The sequence below is a fragment of the Protobothrops mucrosquamatus genome, unplaced genomic scaffold, assembly GCF_001527695.2.
Source record: "Protobothrops mucrosquamatus isolate PMUCROS unplaced genomic scaffold, P.Mucros_1.0 scaffold279, whole genome shotgun sequence".
Taxonomy (NCBI): domain Eukaryota; kingdom Metazoa; phylum Chordata; class Lepidosauria; order Squamata; family Viperidae; genus Protobothrops; species Protobothrops mucrosquamatus.
This window is the reverse complement of record NW_015386623.1, coordinates 195,733-216,479: the sequence shown is the minus strand read 5'-3', so window position 1 is coordinate 216,479 and position 20,747 is coordinate 195,733. Positions and strand designations below refer to the sequence as shown.

General features: G+C 41.1%; 1 protein-coding gene across 4 annotated transcripts in view; it reads left to right on the top strand.

Moving 5' to 3' along the window:
• MARCH7 (membrane associated ring-CH-type finger 7) overlaps positions 1–20,736 on the top strand; it is a 33,040-nt gene extending 12,304 nt beyond the window's left edge. For 2 of the 4 annotated variants that reach the window (XM_015814727.1, XM_015814726.1), the window contains 7 exons: positions 5,710–5,871; positions 10,075–11,182; positions 11,355–11,524; positions 13,382–13,491; positions 15,745–15,858; positions 17,538–17,586; positions 20,080–20,736. In XM_015814727.1, coding sequence (XP_015670213.1) covers positions 5,710–5,871; positions 10,075–11,182; positions 11,355–11,524; positions 13,382–13,491; positions 15,745–15,858; positions 17,538–17,586; positions 20,080–20,144 — 1,778 coding nt within the window. In that variant the 3' untranslated portion in view covers positions 20,145–20,736. The remainder of the gene's footprint in view (positions 1–5,709; positions 5,872–10,074; positions 11,183–11,354; positions 11,525–13,381; positions 13,492–15,744; positions 15,859–17,537; positions 17,587–20,079) is intronic. The other 2 variants (XM_015814728.1, XM_015814729.1) reach the window with 2 other exon arrangements.
• The last annotated feature ends 11 nt before the right edge of the window (positions 20,737–20,747 follow it).

Sequence of the window (20,747 nt, the reverse complement as noted above, 5' to 3'; positions counted from 1 at the left end):
GCTGCAAGGCAAAAGAATGATGCAAAGGTTGGTCAGATTACTTCTGTTCCCATGGAAGCATCGGTTTTTGGCTTTCAACAAGCTCCTTCATCCTCTGCTGCTCCAAGTGCCTGGTCTCCAGAAGGGGAAACAGGTTAGTTCATTTTTCCCATGGCAGAACAGGTGGAGATGGTTCCCCATTCCAGTGAGGAGATTGGCCTTCATATCCCTGCTCCGGGTACAGCTAGACCTCTGGGACCAGAGGCCACATTCACTCCTACAGCGGCAGGGCTTCGCCCTCCAGAGGCTCAGGAGAACGAATGCACCTTCTGATTTCTCAGGCTATTGCCCAAGGTGTAGCTTCGACCCTACACCAGAGAGCTCGACCCGAGTCGATAGCATCAGGGATCTCATCTCACAGCAATGTATCGTTTCTCTCCCAGGCGGAAGCAGCCACATACCAAGGACCAGTTTCCCCCTCCAATTCCTCCAGGAATAGAAGGTCGTTCATAGGGGATGTCAGAAGATGATCCCCCTCCTTTCATAGGCCTGTTTAATCTGGCCCTTTTTAAATCCTTACTTCACAAGGCCAGGAGCACTGCTCAACTTGGTCCTGAAAGTGTCCCTCAGGCTGCACCTTCCACCAGCCAGGGACTTACCAGTAAGGTCTTTTCAGAACCAATGTTTACCCAACAGGACATTCCCTGTCCTCTCCTTTTCCTCAATGTAGTCCAAAGACAATGGGGAACGCCAGGCACTTTTCCATCCCAGGGGGGGACTGATAAAAAGTTATTTAATATGGCTCCAGCACTGTCGGAGGTGCTAGCAGTTCCCACTGTAGATGAGCCCTTAGCATCATTGGTTCCCTCCTTCACTGTGTCTGGAGATATAGCGGGGGTTCTGAAGTCAGAGGATAAGAAAGCGGAGCTTAATTTCCGCAGGACCCACCAAGGCAGTTACTTCAACTTCCTTTTTCGCCAGAATTTCACTCCTCTGGCGTCACCAATTGCAGGCTAGGGTCCCACCAGAAGTACGGATGCACCAAGATTTAAACAAATTAGTGGCTGCATCAGAATACATGGCTGACTCATCATTGCACGCGGCCAGATTTGCCTCCCCGGCATTAGCTTCTAATGTTACCTCTCGCAGACTTCTGTGGCTCAGATAGTGGCGAGTGGATTCTAGGTCCAAGTGGCAGTTGGCCTCAGCCCCGTCCAGGGGAGGCCAGTTATTTGGAGAGGCACTAAACCCTTATCTGATTGAGAACAAGGATAACCGTAAGGTCATGTCCCATCTTTTTAGGAGAGCAGACAGTAGAGCCCGCAAGCAATCCTTTCGCTCAACCGACACAGGGTCGGAATTCACCCATTACTCCTATCCTTATTCTCCCAGACCAGAATGTCAATTCGACAGATCTGGTAACAGGGACAGACCCAGACAGCAATTACAGGCCAAATGGCCCTTTTGAGGCGCGGGAGGCCATCCTTTCAGAAGGTCCAAGTGACACCAAAGGTGCCTCTCCCACAGGGGGCAGGCTGGCTCTCTTTGCACACAAATGGGAGAACACCACTACAGATCTCTGGGTCCTCAACACCATCAGATTCGGTCTGACTTTAGAGTTCAACTCACCCCCCACCCCCCCGAGGCATTTTGTCTCTTGCCCATCATCCAAAAATCTGGTCAAAAGAAGCCTCATGAAAGAGGCCATTCGACATCTGGAGATCCAGGCCATAGAACCAGTACCGGCAGGGCAGAAGGGACGGGGTTTTTATTCCATTCTGTTCATCGTTCCGAAGGCCTCGGGAGGGTGGAGGGCAATCCCAGATTTAAAGAAATTAAATATCCATTTGGCACACAAGTTCAAGATGCAAACGCTCCAATCCATATTAGCAGGCATCAGAAGGGGGGACCTCCTGACGTCCATCGACCTGATGGAGGCCTACCTACATATTCCCATCCTTTCCGGACACCGGAAATTCCTCAGGTTCTGCTACGCAGGTCACCATTTTCAGTACAGAGCTCTACCATTAGGCCTGTCATCAGCCCCCAGAGGTCACAAAGGTCCTGGCGGCACTGGCCGCGCATCTCAGGACCATTCCGGTGCGTGTCCAGTGCTATCTGGATGACATCCTCATTCAATCCTCCTCAGTCCAGTTGGCTCAGTCAGAACCGGCATTGTCCATCAAGACCCTCCAGGACCACAGGTTTTCAATAAATTTTCAGAAAAGCCAGATAGTTCCCTCCACCCGCCTCCACATGGGCACGGTGATAGATACAAGGAAGTGCGAGGTTTACCTGTCTCAGGAACGTTGGGACAGTATCCAATCCCTAGTCACCCAGATTCAAAGGGAGCGAGTAGTCACCCTAGCAATCCTTTCTCAACTGCTAGGAAAGATGGTTTCCTGCATAACAGTAGTTCCTTGGGCTCGACTCCACTCCAGAACCCTCCAATGGTTCTTGCTCCTGTTCCAGAGACTAGGCACCAGCTCCTCCAACCACAAGGTAGGGGTCCCGTCACAGACCCTGAAATCCCTCCAGTGGTGGCCAGGGGAACCTTATTCAAGGAGCCCAGTCGACTCATCCTAACATTGGATGCCAGCTTGTTCGGCTGGGGAGCGCACTTGTAATTCCACTTGCCCCAGGGTCGGTGGTCCCAGTCAGATCTGAAGCACAACATAAACTGATTGGAGCTCAGAGCTGTACATCTGGCTCTACGACACTTTTGCAACACAGTGGCAAGGCAACACGTTCTAGTCCTCACGGACAACATGGCGGCGAAAGCCCATATCAACAGGCAAGGGGGTACCCACTCCAGGTCCCTCATGGCCAAGGCTCAATTATTAGGAACCTGGGTAGAGACCAACCTCTTGTCCCTCAAGGCGGAGCACATCTCGGGAGAGACGAACCGGCAAGCAGATTTCTTGAGCAGGGCCACAGTGGATCACTCCGAGTGGCGTCTGCACCCGGATCTCTTCAGGGAGATATCGGAGAGGTTTGGTCATCCAGTGCTGGACTTGTTCGCTACCCCGGTGAATTCCCAGCTCCCGAGATTCTTCTCCGGGTTCCCGTCTCCAGGGGCGGAAAGGGTAGATGCCCTACGCAGCCCATGGCCCAGAGAGCTCCTATATGCGTTCCCTCCTCTCCCTCTGATCCAGGCAGTTATCCGGAAGATACTGCAGGAATGGGCAGAGGTGATACTTGTTGCTCCTCACTGGCCAAGACGGCCGTGGTATGCTGACCTCGTAGGTCTCTCGACCTCTGCTCCGTGGAGGATACCCCGAGATCGAATCTCCCTCAGACGGGGTTCTACAACATCCAGAGCCTCTGTGGCTCCAGCTAACCGCCTGGTATTTGAAAGGAGACTCCTAACAAAAGAGACCTACTCATCAGACATCATTACCATGATTCAGGCTTCAAGAAGGCCTGCAACTGATAGAATCTATGATTCCACATGGAAGAATTTCTGTAACTGGTGTGTGAGACAACAATTAGATCCAGCTACAATTCCAATTGCAAGAATTTTGGATTATTTACTGGAGGGACTTAAGAAGGGTTTGGCACCCAACACAATCCGCAGACAAGTTGCTGCCCTGTCCACAGTGCTCACATATGGCAACTCAGAGCCCTTGGCTCAACACCCCATGGTACGTTCCTTTGTTAGGGGAGCAATCAACAGCAAACCACCCGTGGTTCACAGATATCCCTCTTGGGACCTGTCCAAGGTCTTACAGGCTCTCACTTTACCTCCATTTGAGCCTGTCAGAACCTCCACTCTACAGTTCTTGACACTCAAGGCCGCCTTCCTAGTAGCCGTCACATCAGCTAGGCGCATCTCGGAATTAGCAGCACTCTCAATTAGAGATGACTTATGTATTTTTCATAACGACAGGGTGGTCCTATGCTTAGACCCCTCCTTCGTCCCCCAAATCAACTCATTGTTTCACAGGGCGCAGGAGCTTGTGCTGCCAGATGTTTGTCCTGAGCCGTCCCACGATTTGGAATGTAAATGGCATACCTTGGACGTTCGTAGAGTCTTGCGTCACTATATTAATTGAACTGCCTCTTTTCGCAAATCTGAAGCCCTATTCATTTCATTCCACCCCTCTTCAATGGGTCAGAAGGTGACTGCCTCTACTATCGGCAGATGGATTAGGGCTTGCATAGCAGAGGCGTACCAGATGCACTCCTTGCCAGTTCCAAGACGAATCATCGCACACTCCACTCGTAGTGCGGCAACTTCAGCAGTGTGGGCGACACAGGCGTCAATCGAAGAGATATGCAAGGAGCAACTTGGTCGTCTCCTTCCCCATTTGTGAGCATTATAAGTTAGATACGTTCGCCTCAGCAGACGCTTCATTTGGTAGGAGAGTTCTCCAAAGGGTAGTAACAGATAGTGGAACACAGACCCAGACTTCTTCCCGCCCATAGGGACAGTGAGGCTTTGGTATGTCCCATCTGTGGATTCTCCATTCGTCATGCTGGAGAAGGGGCGTCATCTTACCTGAACGCCTTTTCTCAGCATGACGATGGAGAATCCACTCCCCCCCCCAGGGTCCATCCGGTCCTGTTTCAGGGGTATTTGAGCCACCACCACCTTGAAATATCATCAACTGCTGCACCTTCGTCATGACTGGGGATTCCCAGCCGGAGGAAGAGAGGCGTGGCAAAGGTTGATTGACTTAGTCTCTAGGGCAGAAAGGCAAGATCAACCCATCTATGGATTCTCCATCGTCATGCTGAGAAAAGGCATTCAGGTAAGACAACGCCCCTTTTAATTGATTTTCTAAAAACCATGAGGGATGGGCCCTTTCTGATGTCCAGGGTCAAGCTATTCCAGAGAAGGGGGACAGTAATTGAAAAAGTATGGTTTTGAAGTTTCTTCAAATAGCAGTACTTAATAGGAGGGCCCTGAAGTGGGCTTGCCTTACTTGATCTTATTGGGAAGGCAAATAATACTAGGGAAAAGTAGTATCACAGATATCCAGGGCTGAAACATGAAGAGCTTAAAGCTGATAATTAGCACCTAGAATTGCACCTGGAAGCCAAGTGGGAAAGTAGACTTGCTGTCAAAGTTGTAGCTTAAGTTTATCAAGACATAGCTATAGCTTCTCTAAATACCACATTATGGATCTGCTGTAGTTCCAAATACTCAAGGATAGTCCCATACAGAGTTTGTTGCAGTAATCCAATTGAGAGGTGACTAAGGCATGAGTGACTGAGTAATTCCTCCTGTTGTAAGAGGATCCTAAATGATACACAAGGTTGAGATGTGCAAATCCCCTCTTGGGCAAAGCTGCCCCCTGCTCATAAGTCCAGGAAGACTCCCAAGTTACAAACCAGTTTTATTGGAGGGGGAGTATGACTTCAGCCTAAACTAAATATGGTACTTCTCCAGAATGCAATGACTTATGAACACAGAACCACTCTATGTTTCTAGAATTAAACCTCCTCTTCCTCAGAATCCATATGCCAGAAACCTCAGGGACCTGAACAGCATTTTAACAACATAATTCAGATGGCTCAGGATCTAGATGTAAAGTTGGGTATCATCAGTATAGCGTGATACCCAACCCTGTGTTGATGAATAACCTCATGCTTGATTATAATAATCAGAAGAGAAACTTGCCCAAATAAAATAGTCAGTTTCAAGAATACAATATGGTATTAAATGTAGAGTTTCTAAAGTAAATAACAAGCTGGAAAATAAAAATAGTTTTAACTTGTCTTTAGATTCCCCCTGGAGGTACAGTGATGTGCCCAGATCTTCATCTATGGTACTTGGATCATTAACAACTGAACTTGTGAGAGAGAGAAGAGAGCTAGAAAGGACAGAGCCATCTGTTAGTTTTATGGATTGTAGTCAAAGGAATGGTGATTTCCCTCCATCAGCATGTATGTATTGGAAAACTAAGAATGTTCAGTTACATGTTATTCCATAAACTTGCATGGAATGTTTATTTTGCTCTCATAATATCTGACTATTGATTAGTTGCTTCATACATACAGCTAGCTGGTTGATAATGCCATTAACTGTGGCAGTCAAGTCCTACTAGCAAGCATCTAGTTACTTTTTTTCATTGTTTAGAAAACTGTAGACTCTACTGTGCCTTTTAAGTGAAAATTGTTTTGAAATATAAGGAGCATGGTGGCTCACATGATTAGGACGCTGGCTTGACAAACAACAAGCCTATGTTCAAGACTCAAGTGCTGCTGTGGGGCAGATGAGCTCCTGTCCTTTGCTCCAGCTCTTGCCAGGGACATGAAAGCTCCCACCTGGGCATCCCCTGGGGAACAAGTGATGTCACCAGCTAATCTGTTCAACCCAGTAGCAACTCGGTCCTCCCAACACGAGTGCAATGTGATTTTGAAATAACGATATCACAATTTGAAATACTAGACCTTGAGATACTTGGCCTAATTTTTAATGCATAATTAAACCTTAACCACATAAAATGCTACTGATCTTTCCATTTACAGTATATCAGTAAAGAGTTAGCTCGGAAGCTGATAATAGACACATTAGCAATTCAAGATCTTTGGTATATTTCCAATGCCAAAAAAGTAATATGTTTGCAGTTCCCTTTGCTCAATGAATGGATATTTTTAGAGACAGAAGGCCCAAGTTTTAGTATGTAATTCAGAGATACATTTATGTCTTACACTGTATATAGATAGCATAGTAACTTAGGAATTTTAAATTAAAATAAGACAATAGTGGGCCAAGTCATATATTATGAATAAGTGTACCTTACTCATTTTCAGTATGGTGAGATTGACAACCAAACACTTTAAACATGTTTTGAAATATCCAATAAATATGAAAAAGTATCTTACATTTGCAATGATTTATATTTATATTAAATTGTGTCATAGTAAGATAATAAAGGACATAATATTCTGAAGATTCTTTGCTATTGATTTATTAATTGTAAATAACTAGGATTTACCTTAGCAATATTCTTTAACAGTTTATAAAATACTGTAGATTTAGAACATCTAAAGCGCATTTCAGTACTGATAATACGGGAATTCTAGATTCTGTTAATACATATGGACCACAAAGTGAAATTAGGGTATGTTTTAAATATTCTGCCATTTTCAAATCTTAGGCAATCCAAAGTCCTCTTATAGTAACCCAAATTATTATTTGGCAGTAAGTAGATTTAAGATATTAATACTCCACTTTCTCATGATTTGTTCCCATCCAAGAAATTTACTTGTAATTTTCAAATTAGAATTATTCCAGAATGTAAATTTCTCATGTGAATAAGAGTAAAAATGACCCCATCTTAGCTTTTTCTAATTGTGCTTCTAATGCAGAAACTATAATACACCGTGGCTGAAGATGGAAAAATACTGCTTGTCTTGCTACTATGTCAGCAGGGTCACATTCTTTCTAATTGTGCCAACAATATTTTTGACGTTGTCATTTCATCCATAGATACACTGAACTCAAAATATGTATTCAGTGATAAAGCAGAGAATCAGGAAAGATAAACTTCCATTATTATATGATAGCTATAATTTAGATAAAGAAAATCCAGCAGTTTAGAAATATTATAGTACTTAATGGGAAGGGCATTCATTATATTAGCATAGAAATACCTCTAAGTATATCAATCTCGAAGTTATATGCATCTTTATATTTCTCTTTCCTTATATGCTCGATGGGATTTTAAACTGTTTATTTCAATTTTATCTGTGTTAAAACATTTGAAATATGTATATACATATATGAAGCAAGTTTCCTTGGAATAGCTATTCCCAAATTTTACCAATAATTTAAACAATTAAAAATCCATGGAAGGGCCTTTACATTATATATGAACTTCAATCAAAGCTGTTCGAAGCAAGCTATATGCTAAAAGGAAACTAAGCAGTAAAAGTCTCATGATTTTAATTTTAAAAAAGAGATGTCAAATTGTAAAAGTTATGCGGTTCTTGATCTTGAGCTACACAAATAACATTTAGTGATTGTATGGCCTATAAATTTGATTTTTAAAAATGGTTTAATGTATCTTTTAATTTCCTGGCATATAAAATAACTTAGATACCCTTGCAACTTAAAATATTTAAATCTGGAAAAATGGGGCAATTCTTTAAAATAATTGATATACTGTAGGTCAGGAACAGAAAAAGAAAAAAAGGTTATAAACACATTTTTTAAAATGAAAAAACAAAGGAAAGCACAACAAAAAGAGCACCCCAGAACAAATAAATGCACATGGAGAAAACGGTTTTTTAAATAAGAAGCCAGAAATAAATACTAGAATAAAAACTAAAAAAAACACCTAAACCCATAAGGATTCCTAAATAAGAGGTTCAGAAATTGTAACATAGGAACTCCACCTCCAGGGTCCATTGTAAATAGTCAGTTTTTTAAAAGTTCTTTAAGATTATTACCTGTTTAATTCAGATGATCCTGCAACAATTAACTTCTCAGTAACACCTGGGGCATCCAGGAGTTTTTTAAAAATTGGAAAAAGAAAAAAGATTTAATCTCTTTTTTATATACTAAATTGTTTTTACTTCTGAACCATCAGTGGAAGTATATCTGGATTTATCATCTTTTCATTCAGGGGTTTTACTTGGTATAACAGATAAAGAATATAGTCCTGTATTGTAGATCTCAAATATCTCACAACAGTGGAATATAGTTTTTGGGTCAAATGGAAATGAAAACCCACCCAATCCCATCCAATAAACAAATTAAATTTCAAATGTATACCCTGTCTACAGGGATAAAATCCCACATTACCATGAAATGTATTCTAGGCTGATTTTGCTCGGTAATATAAGGAATGTTTAAAAATATACCTGGTTTCTTGTATGTAATGTAATATGCTTTATTAATTCACTTTTTTCCTGTTCTTTTTTCCCCTTGCTTCCTTTTATGTGGGTTTTCCCTATTTTTCTTCCTTTTTTGCACATTACAGCAGTTAGAAAAAACATACTGGATCAGTAATTTTAAATAGCCTTAATCACACTTAAAACTAGTTTCAGCTAATCAGAAGCAGTGTAACTACCAGAACATACTTGATCTTTGAGCCAGTTCAAACAGACAAAAATATATTCATTCTATGAAACCTGATGTTTTAATTGTTCTTCAAAGAATTACTGCTTCTAGCTAGCTTTACTATAGGATTGAAACACTAACAATGTATTTAGATGATTCATATATTCATTTACAATAAAACTTTTTTCTTTTTCATTTTTATTTAAAGACCAAATATAATAAAATCTGAACAAAAGTGTTGATGAATATACCTTGCTTCTCTGCTTCTGTAAAATTTAGGAAAGTTTAGCAATTGAAACTAAGATGAAGTTGTAAAAAAGGAATTTAAGATTACTGCAGTCAAAATAAATTAACAATGGATGTTTGCAAAAAAACATATGGTTTTCCTAAATACTGAAAAAACGAAGATCAAATCCATCTCCCTGTGGAATGTTCCAAGTTCATTGCCTGGGAAGCCCAGAAAAGGCGTTCTCCCATATACCAGAAAACTGAGATTTCAGCAGCAGGGGCATGTTCAGAATAATATCTCATGCTGATCTAAGGAACTGGGCAGGCTCATAGCAAAGAGAGGTCTTCTCTGAAGTAGACAGGCTCTGAGTCACTCACAGCGTTAAAGGTCGAATGTTAAATTGTGCTTATTCAGCAGTTGTGCCCTTTGGCAATTGAAAACCAGCAATGTCTAACTGTTAAGGTGCTGGACTAGGAATGGGGAAAGCTGAGTTTCTGTAGCCCTACCATAGACATAAATGGTAGCTGGGTGATCTTGAGCCAGTCCTTGTTTGTCAGGCCTAGAACTACTGAAAAATGTTGCCAACTGGGCTGATACTATAGTATGTTTGAGAGTTTGTGAAATGGTGAATTTGAACTAAATACAAATTATATATATGTACTATATGTATGTATATTTTGCACTGAAGATTTGCCTTGTCGGATAACAAAACATCTGTGGGCAAACAACCAAGCTCAGAGACCACCAAGGAGTCTACAGATAGAGCTATGTTTTAAAAAGTACATTTCCTTAATTTGAGTAAACCTGTAGCTGGTGTCTAATTTTAATTTTCTTTTCTTTTTATTCTTAGATTTGCAGGAAAGACCTGCTTCTTCATATGCACAGGGAGCAAGACCAAAGGAAAACTCATTGAGTTCTTTGAGGCTGAACACATCCATGAACCGCCAGTTGCCTTCTGAACATGAATCTTCATTACTCTCTAGAGATCATAGCTGGAATTCAAGATCTAACTATGTCCCAAGAGAAGTAGAGACTTCTGAAAGGAATATACAGCCAGAGTTTAGCCATGGTACCACGAGAAGTGGGACCAGAACTTCAAACCATTCTGAAGAAGTTTTGCCAACCCAAAGGTCATTAAGTGAACCTTCTGCTGATACTGAAGGAAGGCGTTCAACAAGGCAGTTACTATCTCGCTTGGCGTCTAGTATGTCCTCCACCTTTTTCCCAAGAAGATCTGGCCAAGACTCTTTGACATCTTCAAGATCATTAGGTTCTAGAGATATAAATGTTCTAAGAACTCAAGTTTCTGCCCAGACTACTTCTTCTAACACACTTACAACATCTGAAGGTACAGAAGCTCAAACACCTGATTCTGGTCCTCAGGGATTTAGCTTCCTTAGAAGACGCTGGGGTTTGGCAGGTGTTTCATCAAATCCTAGTGCTGATTCAGAACCTGGAAATTATAGAAATAATTCTGAAGGTAGAAATGCAAGTTCCTGGCTGTCATCTTCTTTGAGGAACAGATGTACACCTTTGTTTTCAAGAAGGAGAAGAGAAGGAAGAGATGAAACAGCAAGAACCTCTACCTCTGAAACATCTGCTAGGTCACTGCATCTTTTTAGGAGAAGAGAATCTGTTGGGGATGTACCTCTTCAACCACAAAGGGAATCTCTCAGGCCGAGGCCATCAATACCTGCAGTACCCAGTAGTACTATACCTGTTGCTTCAGGATCAGAGTCAGTGCCTCCTAGAAGAAATTCAGGAATATCAGGAATGTTTCCTGGCTCTCTCTTTCGGTTTGCAATGCCACCAACTTTGGGAAATAACTTGTCTGACAATGTTATGATAACTGTAGATATTATTCCATCAAGCTGGAGTCAGTCTAATGGGCAAGATAGCGACAAATCTAAAATATCACCTTCAAGAGATCCAGAAAAGCTTCAGAAAATTAAAGAGAGGTAAACAGATATTTTTATCATTTGAATGATGTTTTAATTATAAATTTTGTTGGGCAAGTCCTATACTTATTGCAACAAATAATATTATCTTGGGAATGCTGATGTATCTGGTTAATGTCATAATATACAAACAGTTTAATTCAACATAGTAAACTTTCTCACCTCTGTTCAGTCTTCTTTCAGAAGACTCAGAAGAAGAGGAGGGAGACTTATGTAGGATTTGTCAAATGCCCTCTACATCTGCCACCAATCTCTTAATTGAGCCATGTAAATGCGCTGGAAGTCTGCAGTATGTTCACCAGGAATGTATGAAAAAGTGGCTACAATCCAAGATTAACTCAGGTAAGAATTCATTTTTAAGATCACAAGTCAGGAAAAATAGACTAATTTGGAAGTTGATCACAAAAGAAGATTGTTAAAGTGTAGTTGGAAAACGAATGAAACTGGCTAAATACAAGTGAGAGTGAGGGTCCTTGGTGCTCTCTGGCGCTTGGTTGTTTTCTTGCAGATGTTTTATTAGCCAAACTAGGCAACATCAATGTCTGTAAGAAAACAACCAAGCTCAGAGAGCACCAAGAATCCCTCATTTCAACCCTGAGCTACAAATATTCTATTGGTACAAGTAAGAGTCCATTTTAGGAATTGCATTATGGCAGTAAGAACAGCAAAACCAAGTTATTTTTTGCTCTTAACAAGTCCCCAGATGACTGCCCGGTAAGCCTGTTTAAAGTGACTTGTTCCCTCTCCAGGGCTATTATGGGGAATAATGAAGGCATCCAGCAGATAAAGTTGCTTAGATTCATTCAGAGATGGACTCTTATTGGGTAAGACAGTAAGAGAAGCACCCCCCCTTCCCCTAGGCTGGGAATGTTTCATCTTTAATCTTAAATGGAATTGCATTTTCTCTTTCGGATTGATGTGCAATTTGGGAATATATCTTTGAACTCAGCTTCTGCTTGAAGAGCATGTAGCAGTTGTGGTTCGGAAGCTGTCTCACATAATCAAATATTGTTTTGCTATATTACAGGTGATCCTTGCTTAATGACCACTCATTCAGCAATCATTTGAACTTGTGATGTTGCTGAACAAGTGTACTTAGGAACAGTCTTTTAAGTTTTCTAAGTTTTTCTAAGCAGTGTTCCACTATTTGAGGGGCTCCTACAAAGATGAGGGGTTCAAACTATTTTCCAAAGCACCAAAAGACATGGCAAAAACAATGGGTGGAAACTAACCAAGGAGAGAAGCAACCTAAAACTAAGGAACAATTTCTTAATGGTTAGAGCAATCAATTAGCTTGCATTCAGAAGTTGAGGGTGCTCCTTCACTGGAAGCTTTCAAAAAGAGACTGGACAACCATTTGTCTGAAATGGTATAGGACAGGGCTAGGCAACCTTGACTCTTTTATGACTTGTGGACTTCAACTTCCACAATTCCTGAGTCAGGTTGCCTACCCCTGGTATAGGGACTCCTGCTTGAGCAGGTTGTTGGACTAGAAGACTTCCAAAATCCCTTTCAACTCTATTATTCTATGTTTTAAATTCTGACCATCACAGGGTTTCCATGAGCACTTGGTTATGATCCAGGCGTTCAGTGCCTGGCTGCGATTATGACATTAGAGCACCCTGTGGTCATGTGGTTACCATTTGCAACCTCCTTTGCTAACTTCTGACAAGTGAAATCAGTGGGAAAGCCAGCAGCAAGTCGAAAATGCAACCATGTTTCAACACAAGTTTCTGTTCAAGAATATTTCAAAATTCATTTAGAATTTTACTAATTGGAAAGTAATATACAGAAATATGCATACTGAGATTACATATGTTTAGAAATATTCATATTTTAATGCAAATGTTAAATTCATATTTTAATGCAAATCTTTTTTTGAAAAATACACAGCATAGTATAGAAACACAATAGAATGGGCAGGTATAAAATGTTTATTTTATCTTGTTGATCTTAATTATAACAATAATATTGCCTTAATACATAAACTGAAAACAATCAACAGGGGCACTTGAGTTTTAGATGGGTATCCTGATTTCTCTACTCTTGCATATTTCTCTTTGATTCACAGTTGTATATATAGTAGTGAATTTAGTTTTCTGTTTAATGATATACTTTTCTCAACATAATTGCTGACTGTATCTTAATGTTTTCAGCACCAACGCTAAATAAAACAAAAAGTATAACTTTCTCCCCTAGGTTCTTCATTGGAAGATGTAACTACCTGTGAATTATGCAAAGAGAAACTTCAGCTCAATCTTGATAATTTTGATATCCATGAACTCCATAGAACACATGCAAATGAACAAGTTAGTATATTTTGGCTGATTTGGTAAGTGTCAGTTCAGTGCTTGTGACTCAGGATAGGTTTTTTTACCACTCTCTGGAAGAAATAATCTGTTCATAACAGATAGTTGATGTTGCTTGTATGTCGCGACCACCCAGCCATGCCCATCTGGCCCTTTCAGGGCAACCATTATGCTGATGCGGCCCTCAATTAAATTGAGTTTGACACCCCTGATCTATATGACGTGGTTGAAGTAGGCAAGTAAATATGGAAAAAGGTGGTCCTTCAGATAATCAGGGCTGGAGCTACCTAGGACCTCAATTCAGCACTTTGAATTGGATCTGGATTGCGTTTGGTAATTAGCACAACTTTTAAAGCTGTGTGGTCATACAAGAATATCAATATATACCTATCACTGCCTGGGCCACTGCGTTCTGCATCAGCTGTAGCTTCTAGGATTCTTCAAAGTCAGCCCCATGTAGAATGCAATGCAATGGTTTAAATGTGATGTGACTAGGGCATGAGTGACTAGGAGCAGGCTGTCCCAATCCAGGATTTATATACACAAGCTGTAACTACAAACGTCTTCCTAGCTGAAGCTGCTATTTGTTTCTCAAACAGGAACTCTTGAGTGTAGGAAGACCCCCAAATTACAAAGGAGTACAATCTATTCAGAATCAGATTGATAATTCCTTGATATCATTCAGGCCACAAATCAGTTGGATCCAATAAAGATTTTTTTAAGTAGAGGCATCTTCGGAGATGACAGAAACGTTCCCTCACTCAGAGAATTATTGATTACTTCTCAGATTCAACCCTCACAGGAGGCCTTAATAAACTGTGAAGACAGGGAAACAAGAAATGGAGAAGTAGTGAAACTAAATACATAGGGTCCTATGTACTTACTTGGGACTCAGACTAATGATTCTAGATCACAAGACATCCAGTTGCCTCCACTGACAGAGAACAATTCATCTTGGATCTGAGCAATTGGATCTGTGTTGCCAAGTGGAGTTGCTACTGATTAGCATGGGAAGCAGCACAAAGCAGCCTACTCAACTGGCCCTTCTGGCCCACCTGCATTTTTGGTTTTCTGTGGAGTAGCACCTCTTGATGCAACAGAGTCTTGCTGCCACTCAAAGGCAGCGGTTGATACAAAACCTGAAACTCTGATGGGCAGATTTCTAAGAGGGGAATTCCCTGTTCCTCCCCTATCCAAGTGCAGCAATACATACCAGATCTGCCCTCCCATTCATAAATCACTGATGAGAAAAATCTTACTACAGACAGTTCTGCTATTAATAGGTGATAGGACTCCAAACATCTGAACCCTGGCTCCTGGTATGAGCACTGGGAACTGGAAGGGGGTATTTGTATTTGATTTGTATATCATTCATTGAGGAGACTTTCTATGGCTTTTTCTTGTGTGTGTGTGTGTGTGTGTGTGAGAGAGAGAGAGAGAGAGAGAGAGAGAGAGAGAGAGAGAGAGAGAGAGAGAGAGAGGGATGGAGAATGAAGGATGTATAATTTTATAACTTAGTTGTGCTGTGTTATGTGTTCTCAAAATTCACTTGCCTGGAAGATTTGAAGTTGAAAATGATATAAATGGGAAGTGAGAATGAACTTTAATAAATCTATCTTATTTGCTAATGCTGCTGAAATAAGGATCCTTGGGATTAAGGAACATGCATAAATCTTTCAAGATGCTGGATTTCTTTGGTAATGACACTTGGTTTTCCCTTCCAAAAAGGACTGCAATGTAATACACACTTTACTAAATTTGAGCCTATGCTATTTTGCACAGTTGATCACCACCGTGTTTCCCTGAAATTAAGACCCGGTCTTATATTTTTTTTGCCTCCAAAAGAGGCATTAGGTCTTAATTTCGGAGAATGTGTTACCTTAGGACCACCACAGCCAGGCTTCCCATACCCCAACACCTGTCGCACCGCTGCTTGACTTCTATGGCCGCTTGCTGCCACTTCCGGCCGGACACCATGTGGTGCATTGCGCTGTTTCTGCTCCTCCCGGCAGCATGCCGCATGGCTCTTTGGGCCGTTTCTGCCGGCAATGGAGAGCTAGCCAGTTAATTGAAATGAAGAATCATCAGGAAGTGTGATTTGACAAGTTATTTCTTTAAATGTTCAAGAATGTTCAAATCCAAGTCTGAAGTTATTGTACCCCTGCAGCCAAGGGGAAAATAATCATGAAAATACAGTATTTATATATTTTGGAAAGCTTAAATATTTGATTTACTAATGCCTTTTCTTTCCAGGCAGACTATGAATTTATCAGTTCTGGGCTTTACCTTGTAGTATTGTTGCATTTGTGTGAACAGCGCTTTTCAGATATGCTGGGAACTACAAGTGAGGCCAACACACGTATCCGGGTAAGCGACATGACTTGTTTTTGTAATAGAACCAGTTTATTACTACGATTAAAGCACAATCCATCTCTTTCAAATATGATTTGTCCAGAACCAAAAGAGCATAATTTTAAATAGGGGCTTTCTGCTCTTCTTTCTGACGTTCTGCGTGGCTCCCCAAAAGACATTCAAGGTCAGGGGTTCCTTTTAAAACCATTTAAAACTGAAACAGTAAAAGGAATGCAGCCAGAGAGCAGCTAGACGTGCGGTTTTGACACCGCAGTCTTTCTGCTTTGGGGTTCTTTGAGTCTTTACATAGCTAAGGTAACACCTTCAAAAAGTATGCTGGGATAGAAAACAAAGCAAAATATGTTTGGGGTATTTTACTGTAATCGAGCAACTATTTTATTGGCTGATTTACTGACCTGAAAATAAAGGAAAGGCTGTCTTCCATTAATTTGTTTTAGTCTTAATTTTCTAAGTCTGTTTTCCAAAATGAGAACATCCTAGTTTTTGTTTGAAGGGAAAATACTCCAGTTGTACAGGTAGTCCTTGATTTACAGCAGTTAGTTTAGTGACCGTTCAGAGTTACAGCAGGACTGAAAAAGTGACTTATGACCGTTTTTCATACTTACAATCATTGTAGCATCCCCGTGGTCACATGATCAAAATTGAGATGCTTGGTAACTGACTCATATTTCTGATGATCTCAGTGTCCCAGGGACATGTGATCCCCTTTTGCGACCTTCTGACAAGCAAAGTCAATGGGGAAGCCAGATTCACTTAACAACCATGTGCCTATCGTAACAGGTATAGTGATTCATTTAACAGCTGTGGCAAGAAAAGTCATAAAATGAGGTAAAACTCACTTAATAAACGTCTCACTTAGCAAATTTTGGGCTCAGTTGTGGTTGTAAGTCGAGGACTACCTGTAATTATTTTTGTTATCTTTCTCATTTTCTAGCTCCTACATATCTTAAATATATTTTTGGGAAAAGTATGTGGGGATATTCTTTTACTTATATTCTGTTCTTTTTTTAAATAATGGATATCCCAATATGCAACTAAATTTTGTTAAGCACTTAGTTGTATCAGAAATGATGAAATACGCAAAAGTGAATGCTTTTCCTGCGTATACTTAACGGAATCTTTTTTTCTAATGTGTTTCAATCTATTAGAATAGCAGCACTTTAACAGCTTTCTTGAATTCTTCATCATTTAGAAAGTGCCCTTAATATTTAGACTCAGTTCTTAAATAGTTCTGTTTTATAAGGTGGAGCTTAATTATTGTTCTATGTTTCACTGAATGGCAGTGTTGCTGATTTTGCCCGTTCGTCAGCTCAGGCTAAAACCTCCAGGAGAGTTTATATTCAAAACATGCTCAAATCATGCACCATTTTTCTTTTACATTCCAGTTGCATGCAGTTTTACATTTCTTAACAGAAGAATGTAACTGCTGGATCACAGCTGTTTCCATTGCTGCATACAGTTTTCTCTACTTTAGAGGGGCTAAATGCATTTACAATCCACTAGTTCACATATTTTTACATAAGATTGTGTTCCTGGAGATGGTGAGGGCTTTTCACGTACAGGTGAGAAATGAGGAATTCTTGAAGATTTTAATTGTGGCATTGGATTTTTAATGGTGTAAGGTCCTGGGGAAATTTGCATCTTTTAAAACTGCCTTTTTGCATTGCTTCTAGTTCATTAATCTTGCAAGAACTCTTCAGGCACACATGGATGATATTGAAAGTAGGTGATTTTACTTCTAAGTTAAAAAAAGGGATAAAGTACAATCTGTTCTTATATGTAATATTAAGTACTAAAATATCTGAGTTGATCTTCAGTTTTCAGATAGAGTTAGAATAAAATTGTAAAGGCACCTGAAGAACTCAAATATGGTTCCTAAGGAAACTCAATCAAACTACTTTTTTCAAAGTCCCCTGCACTTTGTTCTCTGTGAAAGTTTGAAGGGCAAAACTAAATAAAACTTACCAAAATATGCATATACTTAACATTTATCATTGAAAGAAACAAAGTCTATCCACTGAAATTACTAGAATCTGGTTAGACTTGATTAGTTTTTATATACTTAAGGACAATGGTGGGTTTCAAATAATTTAACAACCGGTTCTCTGCCTCGCCTTCCTTCCACCTTGGTCGGGGTGGGCTGCTCGGGGGGTTGGCTAGGATGGGGGCAGGAGATCCCAGCGGGGTGGGGTAGGAGCTCCCAGTTACGGAATTGCTGGACGTCCCAGCTGGGGAGGACAGGAGGGTACGGTGGGGGGGCTGCAGGAGTCTTGGAATGGGGTAGGTGCAGGAGAGTCGGGGGTCAGCAGGTCCCGGCTGGGGGAAGGTGAGAGGGTCCAGCTGGGAGGGGGCGGGAGAGCTGGGATGCCTCCGCCAGGGAAAGCCACGCCCCGACTGTCTGAGCTTCTCATCCACATCGCAGTCAGGTAGGATTGCATAGAAGGGGCACTGGGTAGAGGGCTGGAGGGGGAGCTGCCAGCAGGGAGGGAATCAGAGCAGCCGCTATTTCCCTTCCTCAGCACAGCCCCATCGCCGCAGGTGGAGATGGCCCCGAGACAGCTGGAAGTGGGCCCTTGCCCGGCCTGGGCCTCGTTCGCTCGGCAGCTCTGATGGGGGCGGCAACTGCTGCTCTGAGTCCCTCAACCAGCCGGCCACACAGGGAAGCAGGAGGTGGCGGCAGTGATCCCTGCATTGCCAGGCCTGGCTGGCAGCATGCCATCTCCCTTCCGCAGCACAGCATTTGCTGGGACCCCACCAGTCACCGCCCCCACCAGCGCAAGGACGGGTGGCACAGCTTCACTTCCAGAGCTGCTGCCAACTAAGCCAGCCAATGCAGGGATCGCTGCCGCCTCCTGCTTCTCTGCGTGGCCGGCGGGGCAAGAGGCTCAGAGCAACAGCAGCAGCTGCCCCCATCAGAGCTGCCGAGCAGACAGGGCCCGGGCCGGGTGAGGGCTCCCTTCCGACCGCCCTTGGGCTATCTCCACCCACGCCGATGGGGCTCCATGGCTGGTTGGCCATGATGCAGGGCAGCACCTCTTATGTTTTTGATTACAAGTGGTATCTTCCTTGACCACACAGTCTCCCTGAAAGCTATCAATTCTAACACCGGACACAGGCAGTTGGCGAAAAAACTCTATGCCTAAAGGCCCCACATGCATGATTCTACTATCCATTGCATAGGTAGTTCTTGTTAGGGTGATGATAAAAGGAACTAAAATCATCTTCTGTGAATGAACAGTGTATTGTGTCCATAAAAGTTTTCCTTGGTGAAATATCATTTTCTTGTTCCCTGTTCTTACATATATAGGTATTTAATACAAACCTCATTTATCTCTTTGGTATTATTTACTCCATTTACAAATTTAGGCTTCCTTTTAAGGACATTTTGGGGTTACCTGGCCATTCATTTACACTAGGTACATCTGGATTTTTGTTTTAAAAGGGCTTAACACATTTATTCCATAATAATCTTAACCATGTAATTTAATCATACTTTTTCTGGGAAAAGTAACCCTTCTTTAGCCTTTTTGGTATTGAAGATGCCTCCCAAAGTTAGTTATTTATTGCCATTCATATCACTGTACTTGCATATTAAATCCAAAGCAAAATCATACATGATGTGAAACACTTTATTGCATTGATAAAAATCTGGCCCTTTATCATTCTTAACCTGTGCAGCTGTAAAAAAAAAAAGAAAAGAAAAAAAACATTCCTATAGGTTCCTAACATATGTTAAATTGAAATGATGGGCATAACATTATTGTGACAGTTGTCAAGTAAGTGTCTTAACGTTTTTATAGAGTTATAGTTAGAAGGTGTGCAAGAGAATTAGTAAAATGGTACTTAAAGATAATTGCTTTACACATTTTACTTAATTTTCTAAAATATAAACAGATAATATATTTATATTTTATCCTTTTCCTTCCTCTAGTTGTTTTTTAAGGAAACAAGTTTTGATTTCCTTTTACAATTCATGTGCTTACTAAAAGCAGTATACTATAGCATAAATATACATAGGTGCGTTTTGATTTTTAGTTTTAGAGATGTTAAGTTAAAGTTGGATATAGGTATTAGCTTAGGGAAGCACTCCATTATGAAGCACCGAGTTCAAAGATACATAAATGTGTTATAAAATGAGATGGTGTGTCAAGTTAAAAATAATGTCCTTGATTTTAGACTTCTAGAACAGTTTCTGATTATATCCTGTACTTCCAGCAGCTTCAGATGATGATGATGATTCTGAAGATGGTGATCTCGATAGGACCCTTGATGCTGCATAGATGGAGTGGAAGGGCTAAATGCTCAGCTGACACAAGTATCACCAGTGCACATTTATTTAGTAAACCATGCTGAATTCTATTAGATTTCTGAAGAACTGCTGAGTCAAACAGAAAATCTGCTGTTGCACACTGGTATCCATAGATACTGGATATTGCTCATGCAGTCTGCAAGAGTATCTTTCTTCTTTCAGAGTATGACATGTATGCCTTCTTCTAAAAAATGTGATTTTTATCTGTAAGGAAGAGTTCTTTTTGTATAAGCTTCTTACAGAAATCAGTTATAAATTCTGGGAAATGTTTCTCATGTTTTGCTCTTCTGCCGGCACTAAGTGAAACTGTAAAGTGAGTTTGCAACTTGAAGTCATGGGGAGGGCATAATTCTTTGTTAACTTACCACTTAAAAAATATATATATATTGGGAAGTCTCATCATTTTGATTCCAGTGTTAACACCTAGATTGAATGAGGGAGTGAATGGGTTCTGTGATTAGTGTTAAGTTTCTCTTAAGTTTTTCTGGAGGAGTGTTTAACTCAAAGCAATAAACTTGCAAGGGGCTACTAATAAGTGTTAATTAAGGCTTTTATAAGTTGATTTCAAAACTAC